General features: G+C 39.5%; 3 protein-coding genes across 5 annotated transcripts; 2 read left to right on the plus strand and 1 right to left on the minus strand.

Moving 5' to 3' along the window:
• On the plus strand, positions 1-3,749 carry npas4b (neuronal PAS domain protein 4b). Its single transcript, XM_053649407.1, has 8 exons — positions 1-417; positions 675-838; positions 1,019-1,121; positions 1,226-1,517; positions 1,621-1,730; positions 1,848-1,983; positions 2,084-3,615; positions 3,724-3,749. Exons 1-8 carry the CDS (start codon positions 243-245, stop codon positions 3,747-3,749), a joined length of 2,538 nt encoding a protein of 845 aa, XP_053505382.1. The 5' UTR covers positions 1-242.
• Positions 3,750-7,529: 3,780 nt separating this feature from the next.
• On the plus strand, positions 7,530-9,624 carry mrps12 (mitochondrial ribosomal protein S12). The gene is made up of 3 exons (XM_053649271.1): positions 7,530-7,699; positions 7,893-7,951; positions 8,950-9,624. Exons 2-3 carry the CDS (start codon positions 7,903-7,905, stop codon positions 9,330-9,332), a joined length of 432 nt encoding a protein of 143 aa, XP_053505246.1. The 5' UTR covers positions 7,530-7,699; positions 7,893-7,902; the 3' UTR covers positions 9,333-9,624.
• A 74-nt stretch (positions 9,625-9,698) lies between these two features.
• Positions 9,699-17,635, minus strand: nlrc3l1 (NLR family, CARD domain containing 3-like 1). 3 transcript variants are annotated; one of them, XM_053649269.1, is made up of 6 exons: positions 17,606-17,635; positions 16,999-17,184; positions 16,407-16,592; positions 16,215-16,317; positions 13,931-14,171; positions 9,699-13,200 (listed from the first exon to the last, which is right to left on the minus strand). In XM_053649269.1, the coding sequence occupies exons 2-6, from the start codon at positions 17,151-17,153 to the stop codon at positions 11,669-11,671; spliced, it is 2,217 nt and encodes a 738-aa protein (XP_053505244.1). In that variant the 5' UTR covers positions 17,154-17,184; positions 17,606-17,635; the 3' UTR covers positions 9,699-11,668. The 3 variants fall into 3 exon arrangements, with proteins under 3 accessions (XP_053505244.1, XP_053505245.1, XP_053505243.1); XM_053649270.1 differs by lacking the exon at positions 17,606-17,635 and adding an exon at positions 17,434-17,552; XM_053649268.1 differs by lacking the exon at positions 17,606-17,635 and having other exon boundaries at positions 16,999-17,276.
• Between the last annotated feature and the right edge of the window lie 5,502 nt (positions 17,636-23,137).

The raw sequence follows: 23,137 nt of genomic DNA on the forward strand, positions 1-23,137 counted from the left end.
TCTTTAATCTTATTTATCTCTAAATGAATATTAGCCTACCGAAAAAACACGAGAATTCTGAAACAATGTTTGTTTCTTGAAGTTTTCATTTTCTTTAACCCGCTACTTTTCACTTCCAAGACATTTGCCCCAATGATTAAGTAGGCGCTATATCACTTACACCCTGTTCCTGAAACTGCACTCGATTCCTGTCACACATCGGCGGTGAGACTGAGGACAATTGTAGGCTCCAGCTGGGAAAAATGTACCGCTCCACGAAAGGCGCCTCGAAAGCGCGGAGAGATCAGATCAACGCCGAGATCCGCAACCTGAAGGACCTGCTGCCCATCTCGGACGCAGACAAGGCGCGCCTGTCCTACCTGCACATCATGTCCCTCGCCTGCATGTATACAAGAAAATCCGTCTTTTTTTCTCAAGGTAGGTACGGGATTTGATGAAATGCTTTTTTTTTTTTTTTAACTGAACGATTCTTTTTAACCTGCTTTATCAATATTCAGTATAATCACCGAATTGCATTCAGTCTGAGAATGTCACGCCAGAGAAGTTGCTGTCCGTGGTGCTGATATTCACAGTTCTGTTACAGGAGTTTTAATGAGCCTCATCTTTATATTTCCCTCTAAATTAGAGCTTTAGTGGCTTTGAAACATTAACTTATTAACTCTTCTTGTGTCTAGATTTAAGTGCATCCAGGAGCCAGGAGGTGAACCCAAGCTTCATGTCTATTCCTGAACTCTCTGAGCTCATGAACACCTTACCGGGTTTTCTCCTCTTGCTGACAAGTGAGGGCAAACTCCTCTATTTGTCCAACAACGTCACTGAACACCTTGGGCACTCAATGGTGAGACATTTTTCTTTAAGGTTCAGTAATGTACTTCTACTATTATTTGACCTACCTACTTGATCTACCTCTAATTTGACAAGCATTTATGTTTGTTTGTTTTTTTAACAAGAACTACTCAAGTTTCTTTGTAAATTGCATGATGTGTAAATTTCAAATATTATTTTTTCATGATTACAGGTAGATCTAGTCTCTCAGAGTGACAGTGTCTATGACATCATTGATCCAGCCGATCACTTCGTCATGAGGAGCAATCTTGTGCCAGTCACTACACCTGACACAGGTAACAGGAAACACTTGAGTCATTCCAGCTGTCTTTCATACCCCAGATGCTCAAACTGAAACCAAATTGTCATTCCTAATTTCTATAAATATATATCTTTTTAGAGCGCCTCTTTCGCTGTCGCTTCAACACTTCAAAGTTTGTGAGAAGGCAGGGTTCTGGTAACAAAGTGACTCTGGTGCGAGCACGCTGCCTCCCATTGCCTTACCACGCATCATCTTACTGGACCTCCAACGCAGTGTGGGTGTGTTTCTGCTCACCTCTGGAGCTTCAGGCATCGAACCCTGCCGGCACTAGGAACCCACTCCCTACTCCACCTGCCGAGCAAGCTTTCCAGCTTACCTCCTTCCAATCCCAGCATAGCCGAGATATGAGGATACAGATGGCCCAAGAATGGTGAGTGTTTAAATTATTTTATACACATTGGCACTGTGATTATTAGCCAAAAGCAAAGGTAAATAGAAATGACTGTTTTGTTCACTTTTTTGTTTCATGGCAGTGTCAGTGTCTATTTGGGCTATGATGTGGACACACTACGCTCTCGCTCCTGGTACAGCCTGCTACATCCTCGAGATCTCTCTCATGCCTCTGCGCAGCATTGTGCCTTGTGTGAGTTTTATATACTCATACTACATGTACAGCAACTGTATGACTTTCAGTCACCTGTACTAGCAGCAAAAGAGACAATTAGTGGTATGACTAAAGTATTTCTTTATTCCTATCTAGTGCGTGAAGGAGGGGAGAGGCAGGTGGAGATGGTGGTTCAAGTGGAGGCAGCTGACCATTCGTGGGTTTGGCTTTACATGATCCTTCACCTCCAGACTGGAGAACATCCGATTACCTGCCAAAACTATGTCATTAGGTACTACCCTTTTTGACCCTTAATAGCCTTCTTTTGTGATAAATTGTGTGATGTTATGTAAAACCCTGATGCATTTTTCTTATCTTCCTTCATCCCTTAGTGAGTCTGAAGCATGGTCTGTGCGTGAGCAGCTGAACTCTGATCAAAACCAGCTGGCTCTTCTGTACCAGGACGGTTTGGCGCAACAGTTCTCTCAACCCCTGTCTAGCCCAGAGCAAGTCTTCACCCCCAGCAGCAGTGGCTTGTCTGCTCAGTCATTTGACTTTAGCTTTTCTGTCTCTGGACGCAGCTCCTCTGAGGAACTGCCTGGCACTTCCACCTTTCACTCAGGCCAGCCACTGGGCTCTGGTCCCTGTCCAAACTTCCCCCTAGATGAAAATGACTTTTCTCAACAACATGGTAGCCACCAAATATGCTTACCAGAGAGCACAAAGTTCTCCACAAGATCAGCCCCTACTCCCCACTCCTCTCTGACTGTCATGGCCAATATGGCATGCCCAGCTACTCAAAACCCTGTGCCCCTTGCACCTCTTTCCAATCTCTGTATGTCCAAACCACACAGCATAGGGGAGTTGCTTTGCACTCCCCCATACACTCCAAGACTTGGAGGAGGTCGTTTCATGTTTGGTGAAGATTTCTTTAAACCAGACTCGGCCAGCACAGTCACCCAAACCATGCACTCAGTCAATCATCCAACATCCCACTCAATAGATGTAGGGGTGACACTATCTATACAGCATGGCAGCAGGGCTCTATATGAGAAGTTACCTCCTACCCCAGATAGTCGAGCTAATGATGAATGTTTCCTTATGACATTACCAGAGATTAGAGGGCCTCTGTATGTAGATGTCCCTCATTCCATCCATCATGGTCCACCCGAGGGCCTCCTGACCCCAGAGGCTTCTCCTACTGAACAGCGCTGTCCAGGTTTTTTCGCCCAGCAAGCTAAAGATGAAAGAGAGAAAATGGAGATCTCACTATTGGCTCAATATCTCAGTTCAGTTGCTGAGGGCTTCTGGAAAGATCACTCACTATCCACACATCCCTCCTCCCCTGTCCTACAACAACAGAACTCTAAGCCTCTGACCACTGACTTTTCACCCACCATGTGCTGTGGAGAATCTCAATCATCACTGGATCAAGAAGAAATCACTTTACTGCAAGAAAAAATTGCCAACCCTCCCCCAGCTCCTTATTTCTCTTCCCCTTCCCCACCTCCTCTTCCTCACTCCTCTATTGAGCATACTCCTCCTGCCCCAGTGAGCACCCGCTCACCACAATACATTCAGGAGGAGGCCCTAGTTGGTGTGCAGCACCTCTGTAGCGTCCAGTCGACGCACTGTACCAGTATGGTTGGGGGAAGGTCGCTGGAGTCAGGGGCACAGGATGAGGGAAAGGTTTCAATGGAGAGCATAATGGATGATGAGATGACTCTCTCAGCCTCCCCACAGTCCACCCCTGCTCCAGAAAATGACCCCACCTCTGGTCTACCCTGTGCCCAGTCCCTCCTGGAGGAGCTGGTCAACATGGAATCCGTGTTCGAGGCAGCTGACTCGATGAATCCTGCCTTGAGGCAACAACCTGAGTTGTATCAACTCCCTTTTCAAGAGCCACCACAGCATTTCTATCAAGGTGAGAATCAATGAAAGGTGTTGATATTTCATTTGTTTTAATCAAGGGTAGAACTTTCATTGCGTTTTAATATTCTAACCTGTTTCTTTATGTCTCATTCTCTTTCAGATGGAACCAGTGATCACATGTTCTAAAATAAGTCTGTGACTTAATTGAAAAAGTATGGCATATTGTCAGTTTTCACTTTTTTGCAGATTATATAAATGATTATACTGAAAGACATTTTAAAAATAGAATAATGTTTATTTTGTGTTTGTACTTTAACAAAATGAATGTCATATGAGCACTTGTATTCATGGACTGCCATTTTGAGGAAAAAAAATACTTAAATGTATTCTTGTAATGGCAATTTTACAAAGTGCCACTTTGGTATTCACTTATAGTGAAGACTGTGTTTTACACAAGCATAATATTGAAGAATATTGAAATTAATTTGTATTGGTTCTATTGCACCCATACACCAATGTAGAATTGTCTACAACAAAGTAGAGGATTGATTCCTAAATCGTGTTATTTATTATTCCTTGACGTTGTTTAAAAGAAATATTTGTGCTTGTGCAATTATATAAAGACATGAAAATATTTACTTCTATCAAAATGTTGTAAATGATAATAAAGATCTTATTATCTTGCATGGTCATCTTTTCTTCTAATCCAAAACAACATTTGTCTTAAAAATATATATGGCAGTCATTTAAATTAAATGCAACTTTATCAAAGCAAGGAGCATCAGTGACTATGAATTCATTAATTCTGCCCTCAACAAGTCTATTGTTTTTTTTTTAATACTTCCTGCTTTTCATTTAGAGCCTTTTTAGTGTGTCTCCATGGTTTCATGGACCTGAGAGCTGCTGACTGACGTACATGATGAGGTGCTAGCTATTTTCCTGATGTATGCTCTTGACTCTAGGCATGGTGGAGACAATCAGCTTCCCACTCCAACACACACACACACACACACACACACACACACACACACCATATACTCATTCACTCAGCCTACACAGTGCATGATAATACCCTATATGGCTTTTCCTGCCTGCCTCTCACTTTCCCTGTCAGCCTATGCCTTTTCTTTCTCGAAATGTCCCTGGCTCCATTTTCTCTCCTGTTGCTGAGGCATTTTAGATCCTACACATACAGGCTCCACCTCCATGGCCCTGCTAACATGTCAACTTTATTCAGTTCAGTTCCTGTCCATTAAGAGTGTCCAACATACCAACAACCCACCTACTCCCACACATACCCAAAAATATCACCATGCCCATCCGCATCCTCCCATTGGCCATCATCACACTTTCTCTCTCTCTGTCTCATCTTCCTGTCCTTGTGAGAGCAATGGCCTTTCAATGCTGAAGAGGAACCAAAATAGACAGGTCTGAAAAGAGGAAGAAAAAAAGAGAGAGATGAGGTTTGGAGGCCCACAAGGACTTCAGTTGCTCGCCTGCTCCTCTTGCTTTCCTCCCACTCCTGCAATCAGTCAGCTGCACTTCTTTTCATCCTCCCTCATTCACACATCTGTGCCTGCTCATTCATTAGTCTCCTCTTTCCTTATGACTCACCCTCGCCCCTCACATCCATCCCTTGCTCTCCACTCCTTCGCTCCATTCTTGTGTTTATCACCCTCTGGTTGAGCATCATCCAGCTACAGCCACACAAACAGCCCATACACATGCCCACTTATACGGTTGTGAAAGAGCAAACAAAAAACTCTTCAAGCTACTTGTCTGCTGCAAAACGCCATAAACACAGCATCCATCATATTCTGTTTGAGAAGAAATAAACAGTTGTTAAGTAATAACACCATAACATCAGCGCAATAATAATAATTAAAAAAACCTGTATGGCTTAATTACAGACAATACCTAAAACATGCTAAACCAGAGCTTGTTATTCTGTGAATCTCTGAAGTTCCATTTAAATTCTAGATTGTCTTCTTTAGTTTGCATTACATTCATAATACAGTGGATTGTGAATACATATCTATCTCCAGCTTGACATCTGGTGGTTAACAAAATGAACTGCACAGGACTCATATAGGCTGTAGGACAGTGTTTAACAGCTACATCATTTTCATATACACCACTGGAAGTGGCTGTGCTTAAACCTGAAAAAATAGATTAAAATACTTATAAATACCAAGACAATAAAATACAATAAATAAATTCTGGTTTAGATGGTGGCGCAACAGGTAACAGCAGCCTAATCACTCCAGGTTACAGAGCTTGGTTCAGACCTAAACTCAGTTTCCACACATGTTCTCTCTGGCTCAGGATAATGCAGTTACTCCAGATGAATGTATATATATATATATATATATATATATATATATATATATATATATATATATATATCCATCTTCTACCGCTTACTCCTGGAACCTGGAGCCAATCCCAGGGAGCATCGGGCACAAGGCAGTGCCAGTATATATATATATATATATATATATATATATATATATATATATATATATATATATTCATCTGCAGTAACTGCATTATCCTGATCAGGGTCGTGGTAGAGCCAGAGCCTATCCTAGTAACATAGGGAACTCAAGGCACAAGGCGGGACAGACTGGACGGGGTGCCAACCCATTGCATGGCACAATTGCACACACACTCACACACCCATTCGCACACTATGGGCAATTTGGAAATGCCAATCAACATATGTCTTTGGACTGGGGGTGGAAACTGGAGTACCTGGAGGAAACCCCTGAAGCACGGGGGGAACATGCAAACTCCATGCACACAGGCCGGAGGTGGCATTCGAAACCCAAACCCCGGAGGTGTGAGGAAGCCACCATGCCCCCAGACCATAAGATTTAAGTGGTAATTACAATATGAATGTTAAATATTCTGTTTAAAACCACTAGCAGGTGAATTGAATAACACTGACTATTTCATTACAATGGCACCTGTCAAGAGATGTAATATATTAGGCAGTAAGTGAACAGGCAGTTCTCAAAGTTGATGTGTCATAAGCAGGAAATATGGGCAAGCATGAAGATCTGAGTGACTTTGACAAGGGCCAAATTGTGATGGTTAGATGACTGGGTCAGAGCTTCTCCAAAACGGCAGGTCTTGTGGGGTGTTCCCTGTACGCAGTGGTTGCTACCTACCAAAAGTGTTCCAAGGAAAGACAACCAGTGAACCAATTACAGGGTCATGGGTGCCCAATGCTCATCGATGTTCTGCTGGCAAATATTGGGTCCTAATATTCATGTGGATGTAACTTTGACATGTACCACCTAACTAAACACTGTTGCAGACCAAGTACATCCCTTTATGGCAACGGTATTCCCTTTCAGTAGAATAATGCTGCAAAAATTGTTCAGGAATGGTTTGAGGAACATGACAAAGGGTTCAAGGTGTGTATTTGTGAATTTGTGGAATGTGCTGACCAAACTAGTCCAATCCATGGAGGCCCCAGCTCACAAGTTACAGGACTTAAAGGATATGCTGCTAACAACTTGGTGCCAGATACCACAGCACACCTTCAGAGGTCTTGTGGTGTCCATGCCTCGACCGGTGAGAGTTGTTATGGGGCACAAGGGGGACCTACACAATATTAGGCAGGTGGTATTAATGTTATGGCTGATCGGTGTATTTTCTTTAGTAAGAATAAACAAGCTTATTGTCAATTATATACAAAAAAACACAAACAAGTAGTTTATGACACAGACAATTTTTTTTTCACGTAGTCAATTATTTTACGCATAAAAGCACCTGAACATACAGCGCGTCGTGACCACGACCTCTGAATTCGGTCACACGGAATTCCATCGAGGGTTTGAAGATAGCACGATTCCAAAGAGGTGTAGGAGGGTTTTTTTTTTAATGCAGTTCATTGTTTTGCCGCTAGAGGTCAGTGTGTACATTTCACTGGATGAAGCGTCGAAGACCAGAAGAAATATAGAAACGTGCGCGTTGACGTCACTTTCAAGATGGTGGTTGTGAGGTCTGTAAAATAAACCCAGAAAGAGGTCAACATTTTCTCTCACGTCTTGGTGTCTGCGCAAAGAGAAAGTAAAGACGCTTTTAAGTTTAACAGCTTTAGAGGTCTGTCAGCAGGTTAGACTCAGGTATGTCGTGTCCTCTGTAGCAAAAATATTAGTAAAATTATCATTCTGTAAAGGTGGTTTGCTGATATTTTGACCATGTTGGTCCCTTAGCTAACCGAGCTTTCTCCTCTGTTAGCATCATGTGAGTGTTGAATGAACTGATGAAATTTCAGTAAACATTACTAGCGTGTAATGTGTGTTGTTTTGGCTGCAGCCTGCTCAGTATGGCTTTTCTTGGGAATCTGAGGCCAATGCTGTCTTCAGTCTTGCAAGGTGAGTCTGCCACATGTAGTGGAATGTATTTATATGGAATATATTAATATAAAGACAAATGTGTAAATCCATTGTTTGCTGCTTCTTCTTCTTCTTCTTCTTCTTCTTCTTCTTCTTCAGCTTTTAGCGTATTAAGAAACAGATTACCATGTCACATTGTTTTGTAGCGACCCTGAATTGAAAACTGATGTTTCAGAGGTTTTGTACCTGTTCCCTAGTGTTATGGATACCAGTATGACAGTATATCTCGAAGAAATGCTATTTAAAAAAAAAAAAATAGTTTTAGATACGTTCTCATTTTTAATCTTATAGTTTGTCATATCCGAGGACGTGATTTAAACATTTATTTATGTACTAGTCTCGTGTTCGACCAATTAAATGCTCTCTAGAATGTAAGTGTCCTGCCTCCTGGGCAGCAAACTCTATCTGTTGTTGTGTTTTGAGCTTTGCATCTTCCTGTACACTCTTCCCTTTTCCAGTTACCCCTGTTTGAGGGGGTAAATGAATGGAATTTATTAATTTCAAAGAGGGTGGAATTTTAAAAAAAAATTGGCACTTTGTTGAAGTGTTTTACTAACATGGGTCTGTTTGGTGCCTGAATGTCATTACCTCAAACTGATCTAGAATATGATCGTTTTTATACACCACCAGGGCTTCTCTTTCGATAAGAATATATATTATCAAGTAGTGTAAAACGTCAAATGAATTATGTTAAATATTTTATGTATTTACATTTTAGCCATTAACCAGAGCTGCCGCATGCTGGTACGAACATCTAGACACAGCACACAGTGCTTAATTATGGTTTGATCGAACACTGCTTAACATCCTAGACAAAATTATGTGCAAATAATAATCATTCTTAAACTACATGCCTCCTGGTGAAGACCTGCAGCTCTCCATTGCAATTGTAAATTTGATGCAAATCACAGCCATTTCATGAGGTATATAAGTGGATGTGTTATGATGATACTATTATTATGATGTTACTATTGCAGCCTCCCAGTGTGTGTTCCCCTGGTCTGCACCTCTCTTAACCAGGACCATGGCTACACTCAATCAGATGCATCGCCAGGGCAAACCATCCCCACCTCCCAAAAAGCTTGGTGCCACATTTGGTCGCCCGCAACTGAAGGCTGTAGTCCTGAAGACCATGATCAGGAAGCCCAAAAAGCCCAACTCAGCCAACCGTAAATGTGCACGGGTTCGTCTCTCCAACGGTAAGGAGGCGGTGGTGTTTATCCCCGGTGAAGGACACAATCTCCAGGAGCACAATGTTGTTTTGGTGCAAGGAGGCAGGACGCAAGATCTGCCAGGTGTCAAGCTCACAGTAGTCAGGGGTAAATATGACTGTGCCCATGTCGTGAAGAAGAAGCACTAATGCCTGGAACCAGTTTGAGACTGTCAAATGTTTTGTCTTCTGAGGGGTTTTTTTCTTCTCCAAATTGTTTGTTATTGTATTTATTTGCAATAACAGGGTATCTCTATTCTTGACCAATTTAATTTTGTGTATAAATGTTCTTAGTGCCTCAGTTATAACAAAATAAACTGGTTCAGACCCAAACAGTTTGTAGTAACCAGTATGTAGAGGATTATTTTGTGAATATTTTTAGTTTTGCTTTAAACAGACAATGTAAAAAGGTACAAATGTTAAAATGAAAATATACCTATACAAAAACTTTTTTATCTTTGTTTTTGGGTGGCGGGGGATGGGGGGTTGAAGGTTCCTCAAGAGCTCACACTTTCTACCAGGGAACCTTTTCTGATGGAAACCCTGTATATTCAACATAGAACCTTTAAGGCTTCCCCCAGACAGACAAACCGAAAAAGCTTCTTAAGTGCTGATTGTTTGAATTTTTTTCCCTTAGTGTGGTCTAATTCCTTAAGAAGAATGTGAAATAAGCTATTGATTTTTCAAAATGCTTCTTGCAAAATAGTTTTACTTTCTTAAATAGCACATACAAGAAGTTACATGCATTCCACACTTCACAACTTGTGCTGAGCTGCAAGACATTAAGCAGATTCCCTTAAACATTTCACAAATTAAAGCAAAGAATTGTGTTTAGTAGTTCATAACCATATGTGTATAAACATATTGAAATTTAGTGGATCAAGAGAGAGGTATTGTCTGTGGAGAAGTATTTTTTTTTTTTGCAGATTTGTGCCTGCAGTCTTTCAGCTTCATTGGTAACTGGCCATTAATTCACTTTAATATAATAAAAAAAATGAATACCTCTACTTGGAAATGAAATTAACATGTCAAATAGTGAGGACAATCATGATCATCCAAATATCTTTTATACAGCTTAAACATTTGCTTAAGGTAACCAGTCCGATTCATACTTTCACTTAAGTATAATTTTCCTGTACTTTCTCACCCCTGGAACTGGCTGTGACAGTTTAAATTATTTAAAATTTGGTTTACTGTTTTTGCATACATGCTGTTTACCTATTTAGAAACATTGCTCAGCGTGCGTTTTTATCTGTGAGCTTAGATACTCTGTGTCCAGTTTAATCCTACCATATACAATGGTAATTTTGTGGGTCTACAGTTTCTTACTGTAACTCATCTGTTGCAATTTGTCAGCTCTCCTCTACCTCAAACATCACTGCAACAGAACTACCAGCGATGAGATATCATTTGATATATTTGCTGTAGTAGGGCTTTTAAACATTGTGCACACTTCTAGCCAATTTATCAATTAAAGCTATATTGTAGGTAAACAGCTAAGGTTAATTCAAAAGCTTGAATTTGATGCCTTCTTGATTCCTTCAGCCTGTGACTCTGAAATCTCTCAGTCTAAAGTACTTTTTCTTAAAATGCACTCTGAATCTAGGAATGAGGAGAAAGGAGGCTTTTGGATCAAGGACACATAAATGACTGCTAAACAGAAATCATTTTTATTTTAGTGTGTGGCATTTAAGCCTATGTTATAAATGTAAACCTCCCCCCCCCCAAAAAAAAAACAACCGATTCCAATAAATGATACATTAATAAGAACCACACACAATCTTAAATAAACAATGGGTACCAATAAAATCCTTGGATGAAAGTCAATTAATATCCCTTGCTTTAAAAACTGAGAAGCCAGATGATGAGTAGAATCTTGTTTAGACTAATACATCAATAGGTAAGTGTGTAATGTACATGTTCAACAAGATTTTAATTAGCAAGTGTCACTACATCAACCCGCTTACATAAGTCAATTCACCTTAAAGTGATGCTTCAATGAGCTAGAAAAATCTTATCTGGTAAATATGTTTGTTCTTGATTCCTCCTGTCCTCATTTCCTGTACTTTCCTTTCCTTTGACTCCTCTGAGTGAGGAGCTATCAAACAAGGAAAGGAAATAAGGAGGTACAATTAAGGAAATGAGAAGTATCTGTAGTTTCCATGTACAATTCCATCCGTATCAGTTTCCGGCCACAGCAATGCTGTTATTTTTGATTGGTGGAAAGTTTCACAACCAAGCATTGACACTGTGGCTTAAAAACCTGTAACACTGCTGCACTTGATACTCTCAGCAGCACCATACACTCTATCATGCCAATACCATGTCAGTGTGTTTATTGTGCTGAGAATAGTCCAAACTACACAGCAACAGATTGGCTATGGTCAATAAATTTTTAGCTGGTGTATATTCACAGATACTCTGATTAAACTGTTCTCTGCCATGTCCAATACATAAAAGAATGTAGTAAAATCAGTTCCGTGCCTTTATGGATAAGAGAAAAGTTCATCTATGCATCTCTGAAGGTTTTCTAGCCTATCAGGATGCATCTTGATCTTCTTTTTGATGTAGGATGCTGTCTTTTCCTGAGCTTGCTGGTAAGACCCTATGCTGGAATGCAAGATGCCAAGCAGCTCCTGGTTGGCTTCTGCTGACATGCCCAAGAGAAAACGTAGGAAGAGGTCATAGTTGCCATTTTGGGCTTGTAATGCTTTGTCTACAGCACTCTTATGCAAATCCACAAGATCCACTTTTGAGCCTGAGAACACTTTAAAATTTTGACCTTCCAGAATGTTCTTCTTGTGGTTCTTGAAAGAAAGGAAGACGTAAAGAGCCGCCAAGTACTCCTGCATCGTTGGATGAATGAAGCAGTCCACTTTCTCATGATACATCATAAATTTCTCACGGTTGAACTGTGTGCAGAGGCCTGCGGTGATCACGGCATCTTCAGCTTCCAGACCGTACTCTGTCCAGTGCTCTTTCTCGATCCTGAACACCTCATTCTCAAGTAGCTGGAAAGCCATCTTCCCAAGCTTCATGAAGAACTCTGGGTCTTGTGACAGCAGCTTCTCTCCTCGTATCTTTATATGCAGGTGCAGCAGGTAAGTGTAGAAAAGGGTAAGACCTTTGGGAAATTCCCCACGTTGGAGAGCCCTCTCAAGCAATATGCGCACCACCCAGCAGAACTGTGGCATGTGGCACATAATATAGAGTGTCTTGTTGGACTTGATGTGAGCAATGACTCTTTCTGCATTCTCCTTCTCAGGGATTGTCTTCCTGAAGTAGGCTTCTCTCTGTTCATTTGAAAACCCACGAACCTCTAATAACTGGTGGATGAATTCTGCATGGATGATGTTGACTGTTACGGGTCGAGTGGTCACCCACACATAAGCAGAGTACAACAGGTTTCCCCTGATCAGGTTGGCGATTAAAATGTCAATTTTTGTTGGCTCTTTGTGGTCACACCAGTATGCAATGTTGCGAAAGTTAATGGGCGTAGTGAACTCGTCCAAGCCATCACAGATGAACATCACCTGGCAGCCTTCAAAATCAAGGTTATCTACTTCTTTCATCTCTGGATAGAATCTGCAGATTAAATCCATGAAGCCTATTGTTTCCTCTGTCACCCGGTTCAACTCCCTGAATGGCAGAGGAAGCAGAAAAAAGATGTCTTGGTGTGATCTGCCTTCCGCCCAGTCTAAGATAAACTTCTGAACTAGAAACGATTTGCCAATTCCTGGACTTCCTTTAGTTATCACCGTCCTTATGTGCCTCCTCACAACAACCTCAGGATCAAATATGTCTGTGAAGGATAGTGGATTTGTCTTGCTGCGGCTATCCTCTTGCAGCTCCTGTATCTGCCTAAACTCATGCTCGCTGTTCACTGCAGCTTTGCCACCATCTGTAATATAAAGGTCTGTGTACACGTTCTCTAAAGGTTGTCCTTGCTGGGTCAGGCCTTCATAAACATGCTTATACATCCTTCTCAGTGTATTTTTCAACTCATAACGGACTTCATCTGTAAGAGAGAATGAAAAAGCAACATCAGGCTTGTTTTTACATTTTGATAAAAACAAGGACAGAGGAGGATAGCATAGGAGCTTCAAACCATTAGTGAAGCTTCAACACTGGTACGTAACTGGTATCAGCATTATACTTCAAAACTTTACCTTTAAGTCAAACATTTTTGCAATATTTAGATATGTTCTCCTCACAATATAGCAGCATTAATAAAATGTATGCTCTGAGGAGAAACTTTGGTTTCTGCCTCCCACCAGGCTGTGTAAATAGATTTTAAAAAATAATAATAATAATGATGTGGCCCACTAAAATCTGTCATTTTGCCTGTTTTGTACTAGCAATCAGGTGTTCTAGCCTGGGCAGTGCATGTCTTTTGTGGGTGTGGCTTTCACTAAAACACTGACTGGAGCACATTTGGATTTTGTATATCAGAATATATAACTTCAAGTAATATTTTACTATACTTCTTTTTAATAAATAACACGGAGCTAGTCATTTTCACTTGAAATCCCACCTCCAACATTTGCATTATTATTGTAAATATTGAAAATTATCATTATTATTTGCATTACTGTGAATGCTATAGTTAATGTAGTTATAAAACAAGCAAGGAGATATAGTGACCCTGATAGCATTCTAATTTGGAGCTTACTCAAAGTCCTCCACCTGTTTTGATGGCTCTCCTGACTGAGTTAATCATGATTATTTCAGTAGTGTTTGATGCTTACTTCTCTTGCACAGTCCCTGCAGTTGCTCAGCAATTTTTTTTAAGTTCATGTTATACAGGAGCACCAGTGTGATCTTCAGAGACACCTCTATGTCACAGAGCTCCAACATTTTATCCACCAAATCTATAATGTCCAAGCTGTCAAGCTGATCTCGAAAGCACTCTGGGTAACGTTCCCACAGGATTCTCTTAAAGCGTCTGAAATTCTCCTTTGAAAGTTGCTGCAGGCTGCTCTGGAGGACCTGAAAATGGATAAGAGTTTATTTGGCAAACGGTAAAAAAAACCTGGAGATGAGATCAGTGTAGATCATTTCAGTGTATTATGGTAAATTAATGAAGTAAAGGTGATGCATATTGTAATGGAAATGTGAGATGCACTTATACAATTTTAATGTGTCTGACATGAATGTTTTTTATATTTTCATAGTATCAAATAGTATTTGTAAATAGTCCTGTTATAGCACTATTTCTTTTCTTATAACAAAGTAATAACACTTATAATTTTAATCCATCCATCTTCTATATTGCTTATGCTTATCACGGGGAACCTGCAGCCTATCCCAGGAAGCATCAGGCACAAGGCGGGGTACACCCTGGACAGGGTGCCAATCCATCGCAGGGCACACTCACATACACATTCACACAATACGGACACTCTGGACATGCCAATCAGCCTACCATGCATGTCTTTGGACTGGGGGAGGAAACCGGAGTACCCGGAGGAGCACACACGGTGGGATTCGAACCACCAACCCTGGAGGTGTGAGGCGAATGTGCTAACCACTAAGCCACCGTGCGCCCTTATCATTTTAATTATATTATGAAATTCTAGATAATTAAGGGTTCAACAATGCAGTACAACAAGAAGAAACAATGAGCTAATAAAACTATAATGGCCATTTCTGTACATGGACTGCAGCAATCCTTGGAAAATGATGCTTTCCTGCCTTTCTCCGATTGTAACCATGTCCCAGAGTGTGAGCTGTGACTGAACAATGATTGCATTTTAGTGTGATACTACAACACACTGATGAAAGGGAAATGCAAGGCACCTAGTAATTACATTCACTTCTGAGACGTCAGCTCTGCTTTTCAGTGTATAGCATTTTCTGCATGTTACTAATTAAAAACAATGCCACTTGTGTTTTGCAATTCACCTTCTTTCACCTGCTGTGATTGCTTTTCTATCTTAAATGGAATTGCACAGTGAAATGCAACACAGTGGCATGTATTGTCTTTTAAAAGGTGGATCACATTAACTGGAGATTGACCGATAAACGGTTTTACCGATATTTTTCCTGATATTTAAGCATTTTTCCATAATTGGATATCGGTTTTGTAATATCTGATCCACCGATACATGCCGCCATCTTGTGGGCGTTTTGAGAATTTCACGCACGACCACGATTGCAGCACTGTATCTTAGGAGAGATGAGCGGTGTGCACGGGTAAAGTATACTTGCTTTGCTTTAATTAATCAGTTTATTTAACATAACAGACATTAATGCACAAATTACATGTGTTACATAAATGCCTGATATGTAGTTTAAGTAGCTTGGCACTAAGAAATAGTGACGCACAGAGTCACGTCATCTGTTTAGCTCATCAAAGCTTTTATTTTTAAAATAGACACTTTAGTAAAGGTGCACTTTATTTTTTTGCACTCTTTCAGACCCCATTTACTTATTGGTGTATAAATAAGAGTTATAAATAAGGAGGAAGTGAAAGTGACAAAATTGTTATAAATAAAATGGTTTGTTCACTGCAATGGTGTTATTGTGTCAAAAACAGAAGTAAAACAATAAGTAAATATTGGTCATGCATATTGGTTATCAGGCACATAAACATGCAAATAATCAGTATCGGTTATATAAAAAAAAAAATATCAATATTGGTCGATCTCTAACATTAACCTCTGGCACAAATTGAGCATTTAGTTCTTAAAAAGCAATGCTGATTAGTGAAAAACAAAGAGATCAGGTGATGTAAGAGAAATCCAATCAAGGTTTTGCTTTTCAGTGTGGTACATTTTCTTCATGTCTAATGAAAAGCAATAGCACTTGTGTACATGGTTTTCACCAGTACGACTGTTTTTTTTTGACATGGCATCTGCATAGTTTTGTGATCCATGCGTCGTAAATTTGGTAGCATTTAGTTATCACAGACCTCTACAATGTGTTTATTACAGAAGGTCATATTGCCATTACAATAAAAACATAACTCATCATATAACAGGAAAGTTCACACCCATCTGATGAGATGAGCTGTGATGAGATGTCTCTCACCTTAAAGGCGAAATCAACAGTCAGGGCAGGGTGCCGTTTCTCATTAGGATCAATTAATAGCTCTGGCTTAGGAGGAGGAGCACCACTTGGTTTTTCTTGTGTCCTGAATTTGAAAGGAAAAAAAAAAACATTTGTTTTATCCTGGAGAATAACAGCCAAATTAAATGTACAAAACCAAACAGCTGCCCTCACATTTCTTCTTGTTTGGGTTCTTCTTCTGGCTTCTCATCACAGGAAGAAGAGCCACAGCTTGATGCTGAAGAGTCTTGTCTGTGCAGCACAATCTTACACTGATTATCAGCCACTGCTCCTGACCAATCATCACTGTGCATCGATCCATAACTGGGAGCAGGTGATGCGGCTCGCTCCACGTCATATCTGTGAGAAAAAAGGAAACAAACGCATGATACCATCATCAGAACATCAGATGATCTTTAGTATTTAATTACAAATATTATTATAAGTAGAGTTTTATACAAGTACTATAACCACTCTTTAGAGTAAAATAATATTTCTGTTTATATAATCTGAGCAAAAACCATTTTAGGAACAAAATTGTATTGCACCTACTTAGTTAATCATTTACACGGTGTATAAACTTGTACATCTGTCAATGTTAAATCACATGTAGGATAGACAGGTACAGCTCTCCAGCTCACATCAGAACCGTGACGTCACGTGCATACCCTCTATAGGTGTATGACGTCACCTGGAGAGTATTTGAGCTTGAGTAAGTTTTTTTTTTTCTCCCCTGAAACGAGTAGGAAACACTGTAATGATGTACCTCTCTGTGACTGATTCCCACTCCATGTTCTGGAGCGCTAGCGCTCTGTGGATTTCGACAGCTTCCTCATCTTCTTCAGCCTCACTGCCGTATGCTGAAGCTCCGTAGCCGAAAGGCACGCTGTTATCCGACGACATCGCGTCTTCGTCCTCCATTTTGCAACACTGTGTCTGAACTGTGTTGTACCTTAGCGGAGCAAATTCAGACTCGTTAAAATAACGTGTGGACAGAAAAGAACAGAAAGTAACATGGTGTCGCATCGCATTTCTCCTGTCACACACGACGCTGATATTTTCACTTCCGTGTCACAACAAACACCGGGAACACCACAGAGGAAACATTCTGTCCGGGTTACACTGCTCCATTTACTGCATAAATATGTTCATACAGTGAACTGGAGGGTTTACTATTTTTACGCTTCTCAGAAATACTCACGCCTGGGAGCTGTCAATCTTCTAAACTAGTTCTGACTTTAGATTTCCTCTCAAGCTGATTTTAGTCCTCTATAAACCTGGTTCTTGTGAATATTCTAGCTCAATAATAACTGCACAAGATTAAAATAATAGAATCCAAAATATAAACAATGATTAACAATGAGCTACTCTACCTGAGTCGAGAACTTTCGGTTGTAGACAGCAGGGTTGCCAGATTTGTATGAAATCAGCTTAAAACCTGACCAAACTGTATTTGGCATGGCTGGGAAAGGGCATAGATATCATTTCAGATGTGTGGGACAGAATGTCAAGTGTAATCTTATTTTCTTACCTTTGTCTAATTGATGGGTTTTTATCTCTTCTTGCTCTTAATTGGCTTAATATGCAATTTATGATTCTGTACTTGCATGTCATAATGTATATTGCACTGTATTATTTAAATATTGCAAATTGTGTTTAGTGTACATTGTATTGCATAAACACAGCACACAGTATATAATATATACTTGTATATTCACACACTAATTTATTCTATTCATACAGTTCAGAAAGAAATGACACTCAAACCACACTGTTGCAAAGAGACTGTAATTGAACTAAACTAACAAACACGTCACTGTAAGGAGACCTTATATCAGTAAAATAACATGTTGTATCAACAGTAAAAGAAACCATTATGTAACATGCAATGCTGCCTGATCCAGAGATATATAATCCATGCAAATCCGAATTCAACATTAACAATTCACCATTCACTCATCTTATTCTAATGTGAAGGACTCAGATAACACATCTGTAATAAAAAATAAAAGATGTTACAAAATAGTTTGAAAATAAGTGCACATTTGTGTGAGACTGCGGGTCAGCTAATATTAGCATCAAATCTTGCTAATTATTCATCAATGGAAATAGGCAGTGTTTAAAAAGAAATATGTAGCAAATTATTCATCATTGTGCAAAACGAATACCACATGCCAAAAGAACATACACTGCTCGACTTAGTAAAACATGAGTGAATGGTTTTTTGCCACTTTGAGCTCATCGTGACCTCTGAGCACTCAGCGAGGGTTTGAGCATGGGCGTGACACGTGACGTGAGTGAACAATTGTCATGGCAATGTCAGGTGTTGTAAAGACTTATAGACATGTACACGTATAGAAATCAAAGATACACAAATTCGCCATGCCAGTGAAAAAGTGCAGGGTACAAATTTATGTTTTATAAAAAATGCTCAAGACATGTCCCCCGAGGATTCTGTGCCCCTGTGGCTGTGGCTTTTATAGTCTCTCTCTAACACCAATACGGATCAACTATCTTGATGACATCATTCCGCACTTTAGTATCTTAACAGATTTTGTGTCCAATCAAATGCTCTCTAGAATCTGAAGTGTCCCCGCCCCCAACATGATAAAAATCCATGGTACTAACCATCAAGTACGGCTTATCCCGGGCTGTGAGTTAAGCTAAACACTGTTGGCTATTTTAAAAGGGGGAGGAGCCACTGAACGTGTCCCAGACTGACTTCCTGTTTCAATGGAAATTATGTCAGCACATTGTATAACACTGCGCGTTTCAAGGAACTTCATGGGGACCTTAAGTGAAAGTAGAGATTAAGTTTTATGATTTAGATTAGAAAGATTATAACAGGTTTTGTTTTCTAAATATTTGATTGGATGCATTAAACTGAAATGTAAATAAAATGTAGAACCCATTTGACTCATTCATAGCATACAGCTATCAGCTGGACCTGCAAGATCTTGTGTACTTTGAATGTTTAGAGTAAAAATTTGTAATTAATTAAATTAGTAAGAGTACATGTAATCAATTTCAATAACACTCAAGTAAAGTATAAATATGCCAAAACTTAAACAAAAAAAAAAATGAATATAGAAGCAAGGTTGTAGGTTTAATTTTGACATTGGTGGGAACATAAAAAGCCGTCCACAGATCCACCCCCATTAGCAACTGAGAAAATATTTTAAGTGATTTACACTTTGACTTGATGAAAAGTAGCTCCTAATGTCCACTCGTGTGTGTGTGTGTGTGTGTGTGTGTGTGTGTGTGTGTGTGTGTGTGTGTGTGTTTGGCATTTAGGCTAATTTGGTGATATGCTGAGTCAGGATGGCAGAGAGAAACAGAAAGGTGGACATTAGGAGCTACTTTCCAAGTCAAAGTATACCCACAAACAAACTAAAGTCTAGTTATATAAAGTTAAATAAAGTTTAAATACATAAAGAAAACACAAGACACAGACAGCAGTGGTTATATATAAATATATTTTAATTGTTTGATTTAATTTATTGCTAGGGACAATTCAGTAGTCGCTGGATATTGTTGGGACATGTCCCTAGCGTCCCTACTAAATTAGACACCCCTGTGGTATCTAACGGTTCTTAATTTCAACCCCTACAAAAGAAGCCTTCAGAGGGCGCATGATCATTTCAGAAAGGACTGCGGCCTTGCATTAATACACTGCTCCTCTGAGTGGAGTCCTTTTGAACCTGGCAACACTAGAGGACGGGTCTTCTTTTTCTTCTTCTTCTTTTTATGGAAGTTTTACTCCTTAGGAGCATCACCGCCCCCTCCTGTACACACTTATATTATGCATAGATGAAAAACGATTGAGACTTGCAGTATTAATGTTGCACAGATTATCTAAAGTTAACAAATGTTGACAAGCAATACAGTACTCTTGCTTTCAAGCCTTTATTTAAACACGCTAATACGACGTTGGTGTTTTATTACATAGACATGCAAGATACTGTAAATAGTGAATGCTATTACAACCCCAATTACAATAAAGATGTCTTGATATTTTCCTTTAGAATTTGCCGGTATAATTCAGAATTCATTGTTCCATCAATGATGGCAAGCCGTCCTGGCCCAGATGCAGCAAAACAGGCCCAAACCATGACACTACCATTAACATGTTTCACACATGGGATAAGATTCTTATGCTGGAATGCAGTGTTTTCCTTTCTCCAAACATCCATCCACAATATATTTTTCCAGTAGCTTTCTGGCTTGTCCATGTGATCTTTAGCAAATGCAGACAGGCAGCAATGCTCTTTTTGGAGAGCAGTTACTTTCTCTTTGCAGCCCTGCCATGCACACCATTGTTGTTCAGTGTTCTCCTGATGCTGGACTCATGAACATTAACATCAGCCAACATGAGAGTGGCCTTTAGTTGCTTATAAGTTACCCTGGGTCCCTTTGTGACCACGTGGACTATTACACTCTTGCACTTGGAGTGATCTTTGTTGGTCGGCCACTCCTGGGGAGGGTAACAGTGGTCCTGAATTTCCTCCAATTTGCACACAATCTGTCTGACTGTGGATTGGTGGAGCCCAAAATCTTTAGAAATGGTTTTGTAAGCTTTTCCATCCCTGTGAGCATCAACAAATCTTTTTTCTGAGGTCCTCAGAAATCTCCTTTATTCATACCATGATACACTTCTACTGACATGTGTTGTGAAGATCAGACTCGATGGAACCCTGTTCTTTAAATAAAACAGGGCACTCACTCACACCTGATTGTCATCCCATTGATTGAAAACAGCTGACTGTAATTTCACCTTCACAGTAACTGCTAATCCTAGAGGTTCACATATTTTTGCCACTCACAGATATGTAATACTGGGTCATTTTTCTCAATAAACACATTGCCAAGTACAATATTTTTGTCTCATTTATTTAATTAGGTTCTTTTTGTCTGCATTTAGGACGTATGTGAATGTCTGATGATGTTTTAAGTCAAATATATGCAGATATAGAAAATTCTCATGGGTTCACAAACTTTCAAGCACCACTGTATGCAAAAATGTTTTAATTCTGCTGCCATGCAAATGTTGGAGGAAGGGGCCCCCAAACTTTGGGAAATTGTTTACAGGACTTTGTTTCATTAAAACACGTTTTTTTTTTTTCCAAGATTTAAGACAAGCAAGTCATCTCTGAAAACATGAGGAGGCAGTAGCTTTCCAATCCCTCAATATGATTCTCTTAGCCACAACCATGCTCATCATTAGTGCCAACTGCAAATAATAAGGCAGAGAGGTAACTGTGTTAGAACACCCAAAGATGGCCAATTCCATTTCTGGTGGGGTATCCTGATCATATCCCACAGAAACAGCTTCAGTTTTATATGATAATGTTATAGTACATTCCAAACGACTATTACTTTTTACAATTATCAAAAGGACACTTCAGAGTTCTCACTGTGAAAGGTGGAGTCTTCGGAAGTAGTAGGGATTATCGTGATCGCTTAAGAACTGTGAGTCTGAATCACTCCCTTCATGCGCACACACACACACACACACACACACACACACACCCACCACAGATGGTGAAAAAGCCAGGGGTGAATAGTGAAAGACTGATTAAGGGCACAAGTCTTAAACATTTCCCCCCCCCATCAATCCCTTTCTCCTCAAAAGCCTCTCTTCAATACTTCAATGCTCCGGGACTAGAAAAGATCAAAACATCTGTTAGCAACACACACACACACACACACACACACACACACACCCTCTAAACCCCTCTCATAAGCAGTGGATATTCTGTATATCTCACTCCCCAAACATAATTCAACTGGTTACATTGAAAACTGAACTGAACTGATTGTGAGATTTCCCGCAGGGGAATGTGCATTAACGAACGAGGCGTGTTGGTGCTTTTAATTCTTTGTTGTCGAGAATCTTCCCAAATTCTTCCCAGCATATGCATGAACCAGCATGATGTGACAGCTGTGCAGCACCAACAAAAAAGTAGCAAACAAAATAAAGCACAGCAACCAGACTGTCTAGGATTAAGCATACAAAGCCAACAATAGTTACTGTAAGAAATAAAAACTCAACGAAGTCTCCCTACATAAGAAAATATGTTAATATTGAGATGTTTCTTTTGATGTTTTCTTACTTATACAATAGATACTTAAAAGTAGTCTAGGCAAATGTTATTGTACTATCATTGCAAAATAATATATCTTAGTTTATTATTTTTTTTATATTCATGTATTTTACAAACTTATCTTTTATTATACAAACTTATCTTAATTTTATTTAGATTTCCAGCTTTCCAGTCCTGCCTCCTGCTGTCTCACATATCAACAGGCCACCATTATATAATTGTTGTTTTGGTTACATCATGGAGGGTGATATCTTGCTGTGTTTTCTCACTTTTGAGTAAAGCATTTGTCTGTAAATACCATCTCGAGCAGTCCTTTATAAGTGTGCAAAACATCCTGCCTATAGATGTACAATGTGCAATCAGTTTTGAACGGTAGCACACTTGTTTCAAACCCATGGATTTATCATAACTGATCTCAAGTAGCTCACTAAATACACAAACTGTATTGGAGCTTTCACTAGTCTTATTATCATATTTTAATGATCATAACATGCTATATTTTTGTACCAGATTTTCCTAAAAAAAAAAATTATAATGAATAAATAAAAACTGGCCTCCACTATGTCAACATTTTAGACAGGTTGTCTTTATCTAAGATGAAAAACCTTTTATTATCTTCACTATCTGAAGTAAAAAAACAAACAAACATATATATACTGTATATTATATATAAAGTCTGTGTTCCTTCTAAAACAGTGATATAACTGATGTTTATTCTGAGTGATGGATGCTCCATATTTATCCATATTTCCACATTTATCATTTACAAAACCTCTTAAAATAACACTTCAGCAAAAACAT

The sequence above is a fragment of the Ictalurus furcatus genome, chromosome 18 (assembly GCF_023375685.1).
Source record: "Ictalurus furcatus strain D&B chromosome 18, Billie_1.0, whole genome shotgun sequence".
In the NCBI taxonomy this organism is placed as follows: domain Eukaryota; kingdom Metazoa; phylum Chordata; class Actinopteri; order Siluriformes; family Ictaluridae; genus Ictalurus; species Ictalurus furcatus.

Coding starts and splice junctions, on each gene's coding strand:
- npas4b (XM_053649407.1), top strand. CDS start 243: ATGTACCGCTCCACGAAAGGCGCCTCGAAAGCGCGGAGAGATCAGATC. Junction 1,731..1,847: donor TGCGCAGCATTGTGCCTTGT/GTGAGTTTTATA, acceptor ATTCCTATCTAG/TGCGTGAAGGAGGGGAGAGG. Junction 3,616..3,723: donor ACCACAGCATTTCTATCAAG/GTGAGAATCAAT, acceptor ATTCTCTTTCAG/ATGGAACCAGTGATCACATG.
- mrps12 (XM_053649271.1), top strand. CDS start 7,903: ATGGCTTTTCTTGGGAATCTGAGGCCAATGCTGTCTTCAGTCTTGCAA. Junction 7,952..8,949: donor GCTGTCTTCAGTCTTGCAAG/GTGAGTCTGCCA, acceptor TTACTATTGCAG/CCTCCCAGTGTGTGTTCCCC.
- nlrc3l1 (XM_053649268.1), bottom strand. CDS start 17,258: ATGCGACACCATGTTACTTTCTGTTCTTTTCTGTCCACACGTTATTTT. Junction 16,593..16,998: donor TGGGAATCAGTCACAGAGAG/GTACATCATTAC, acceptor TTTTTCTCACAG/ATATGACGTGGAGCGAGCCG. Junction 13,201..13,930: donor GCAGGGACTGTGCAAGAGAA/GTAAGCATCAAA, acceptor TCTCTCTTACAG/ATGAAGTCCGTTATGAGTTG.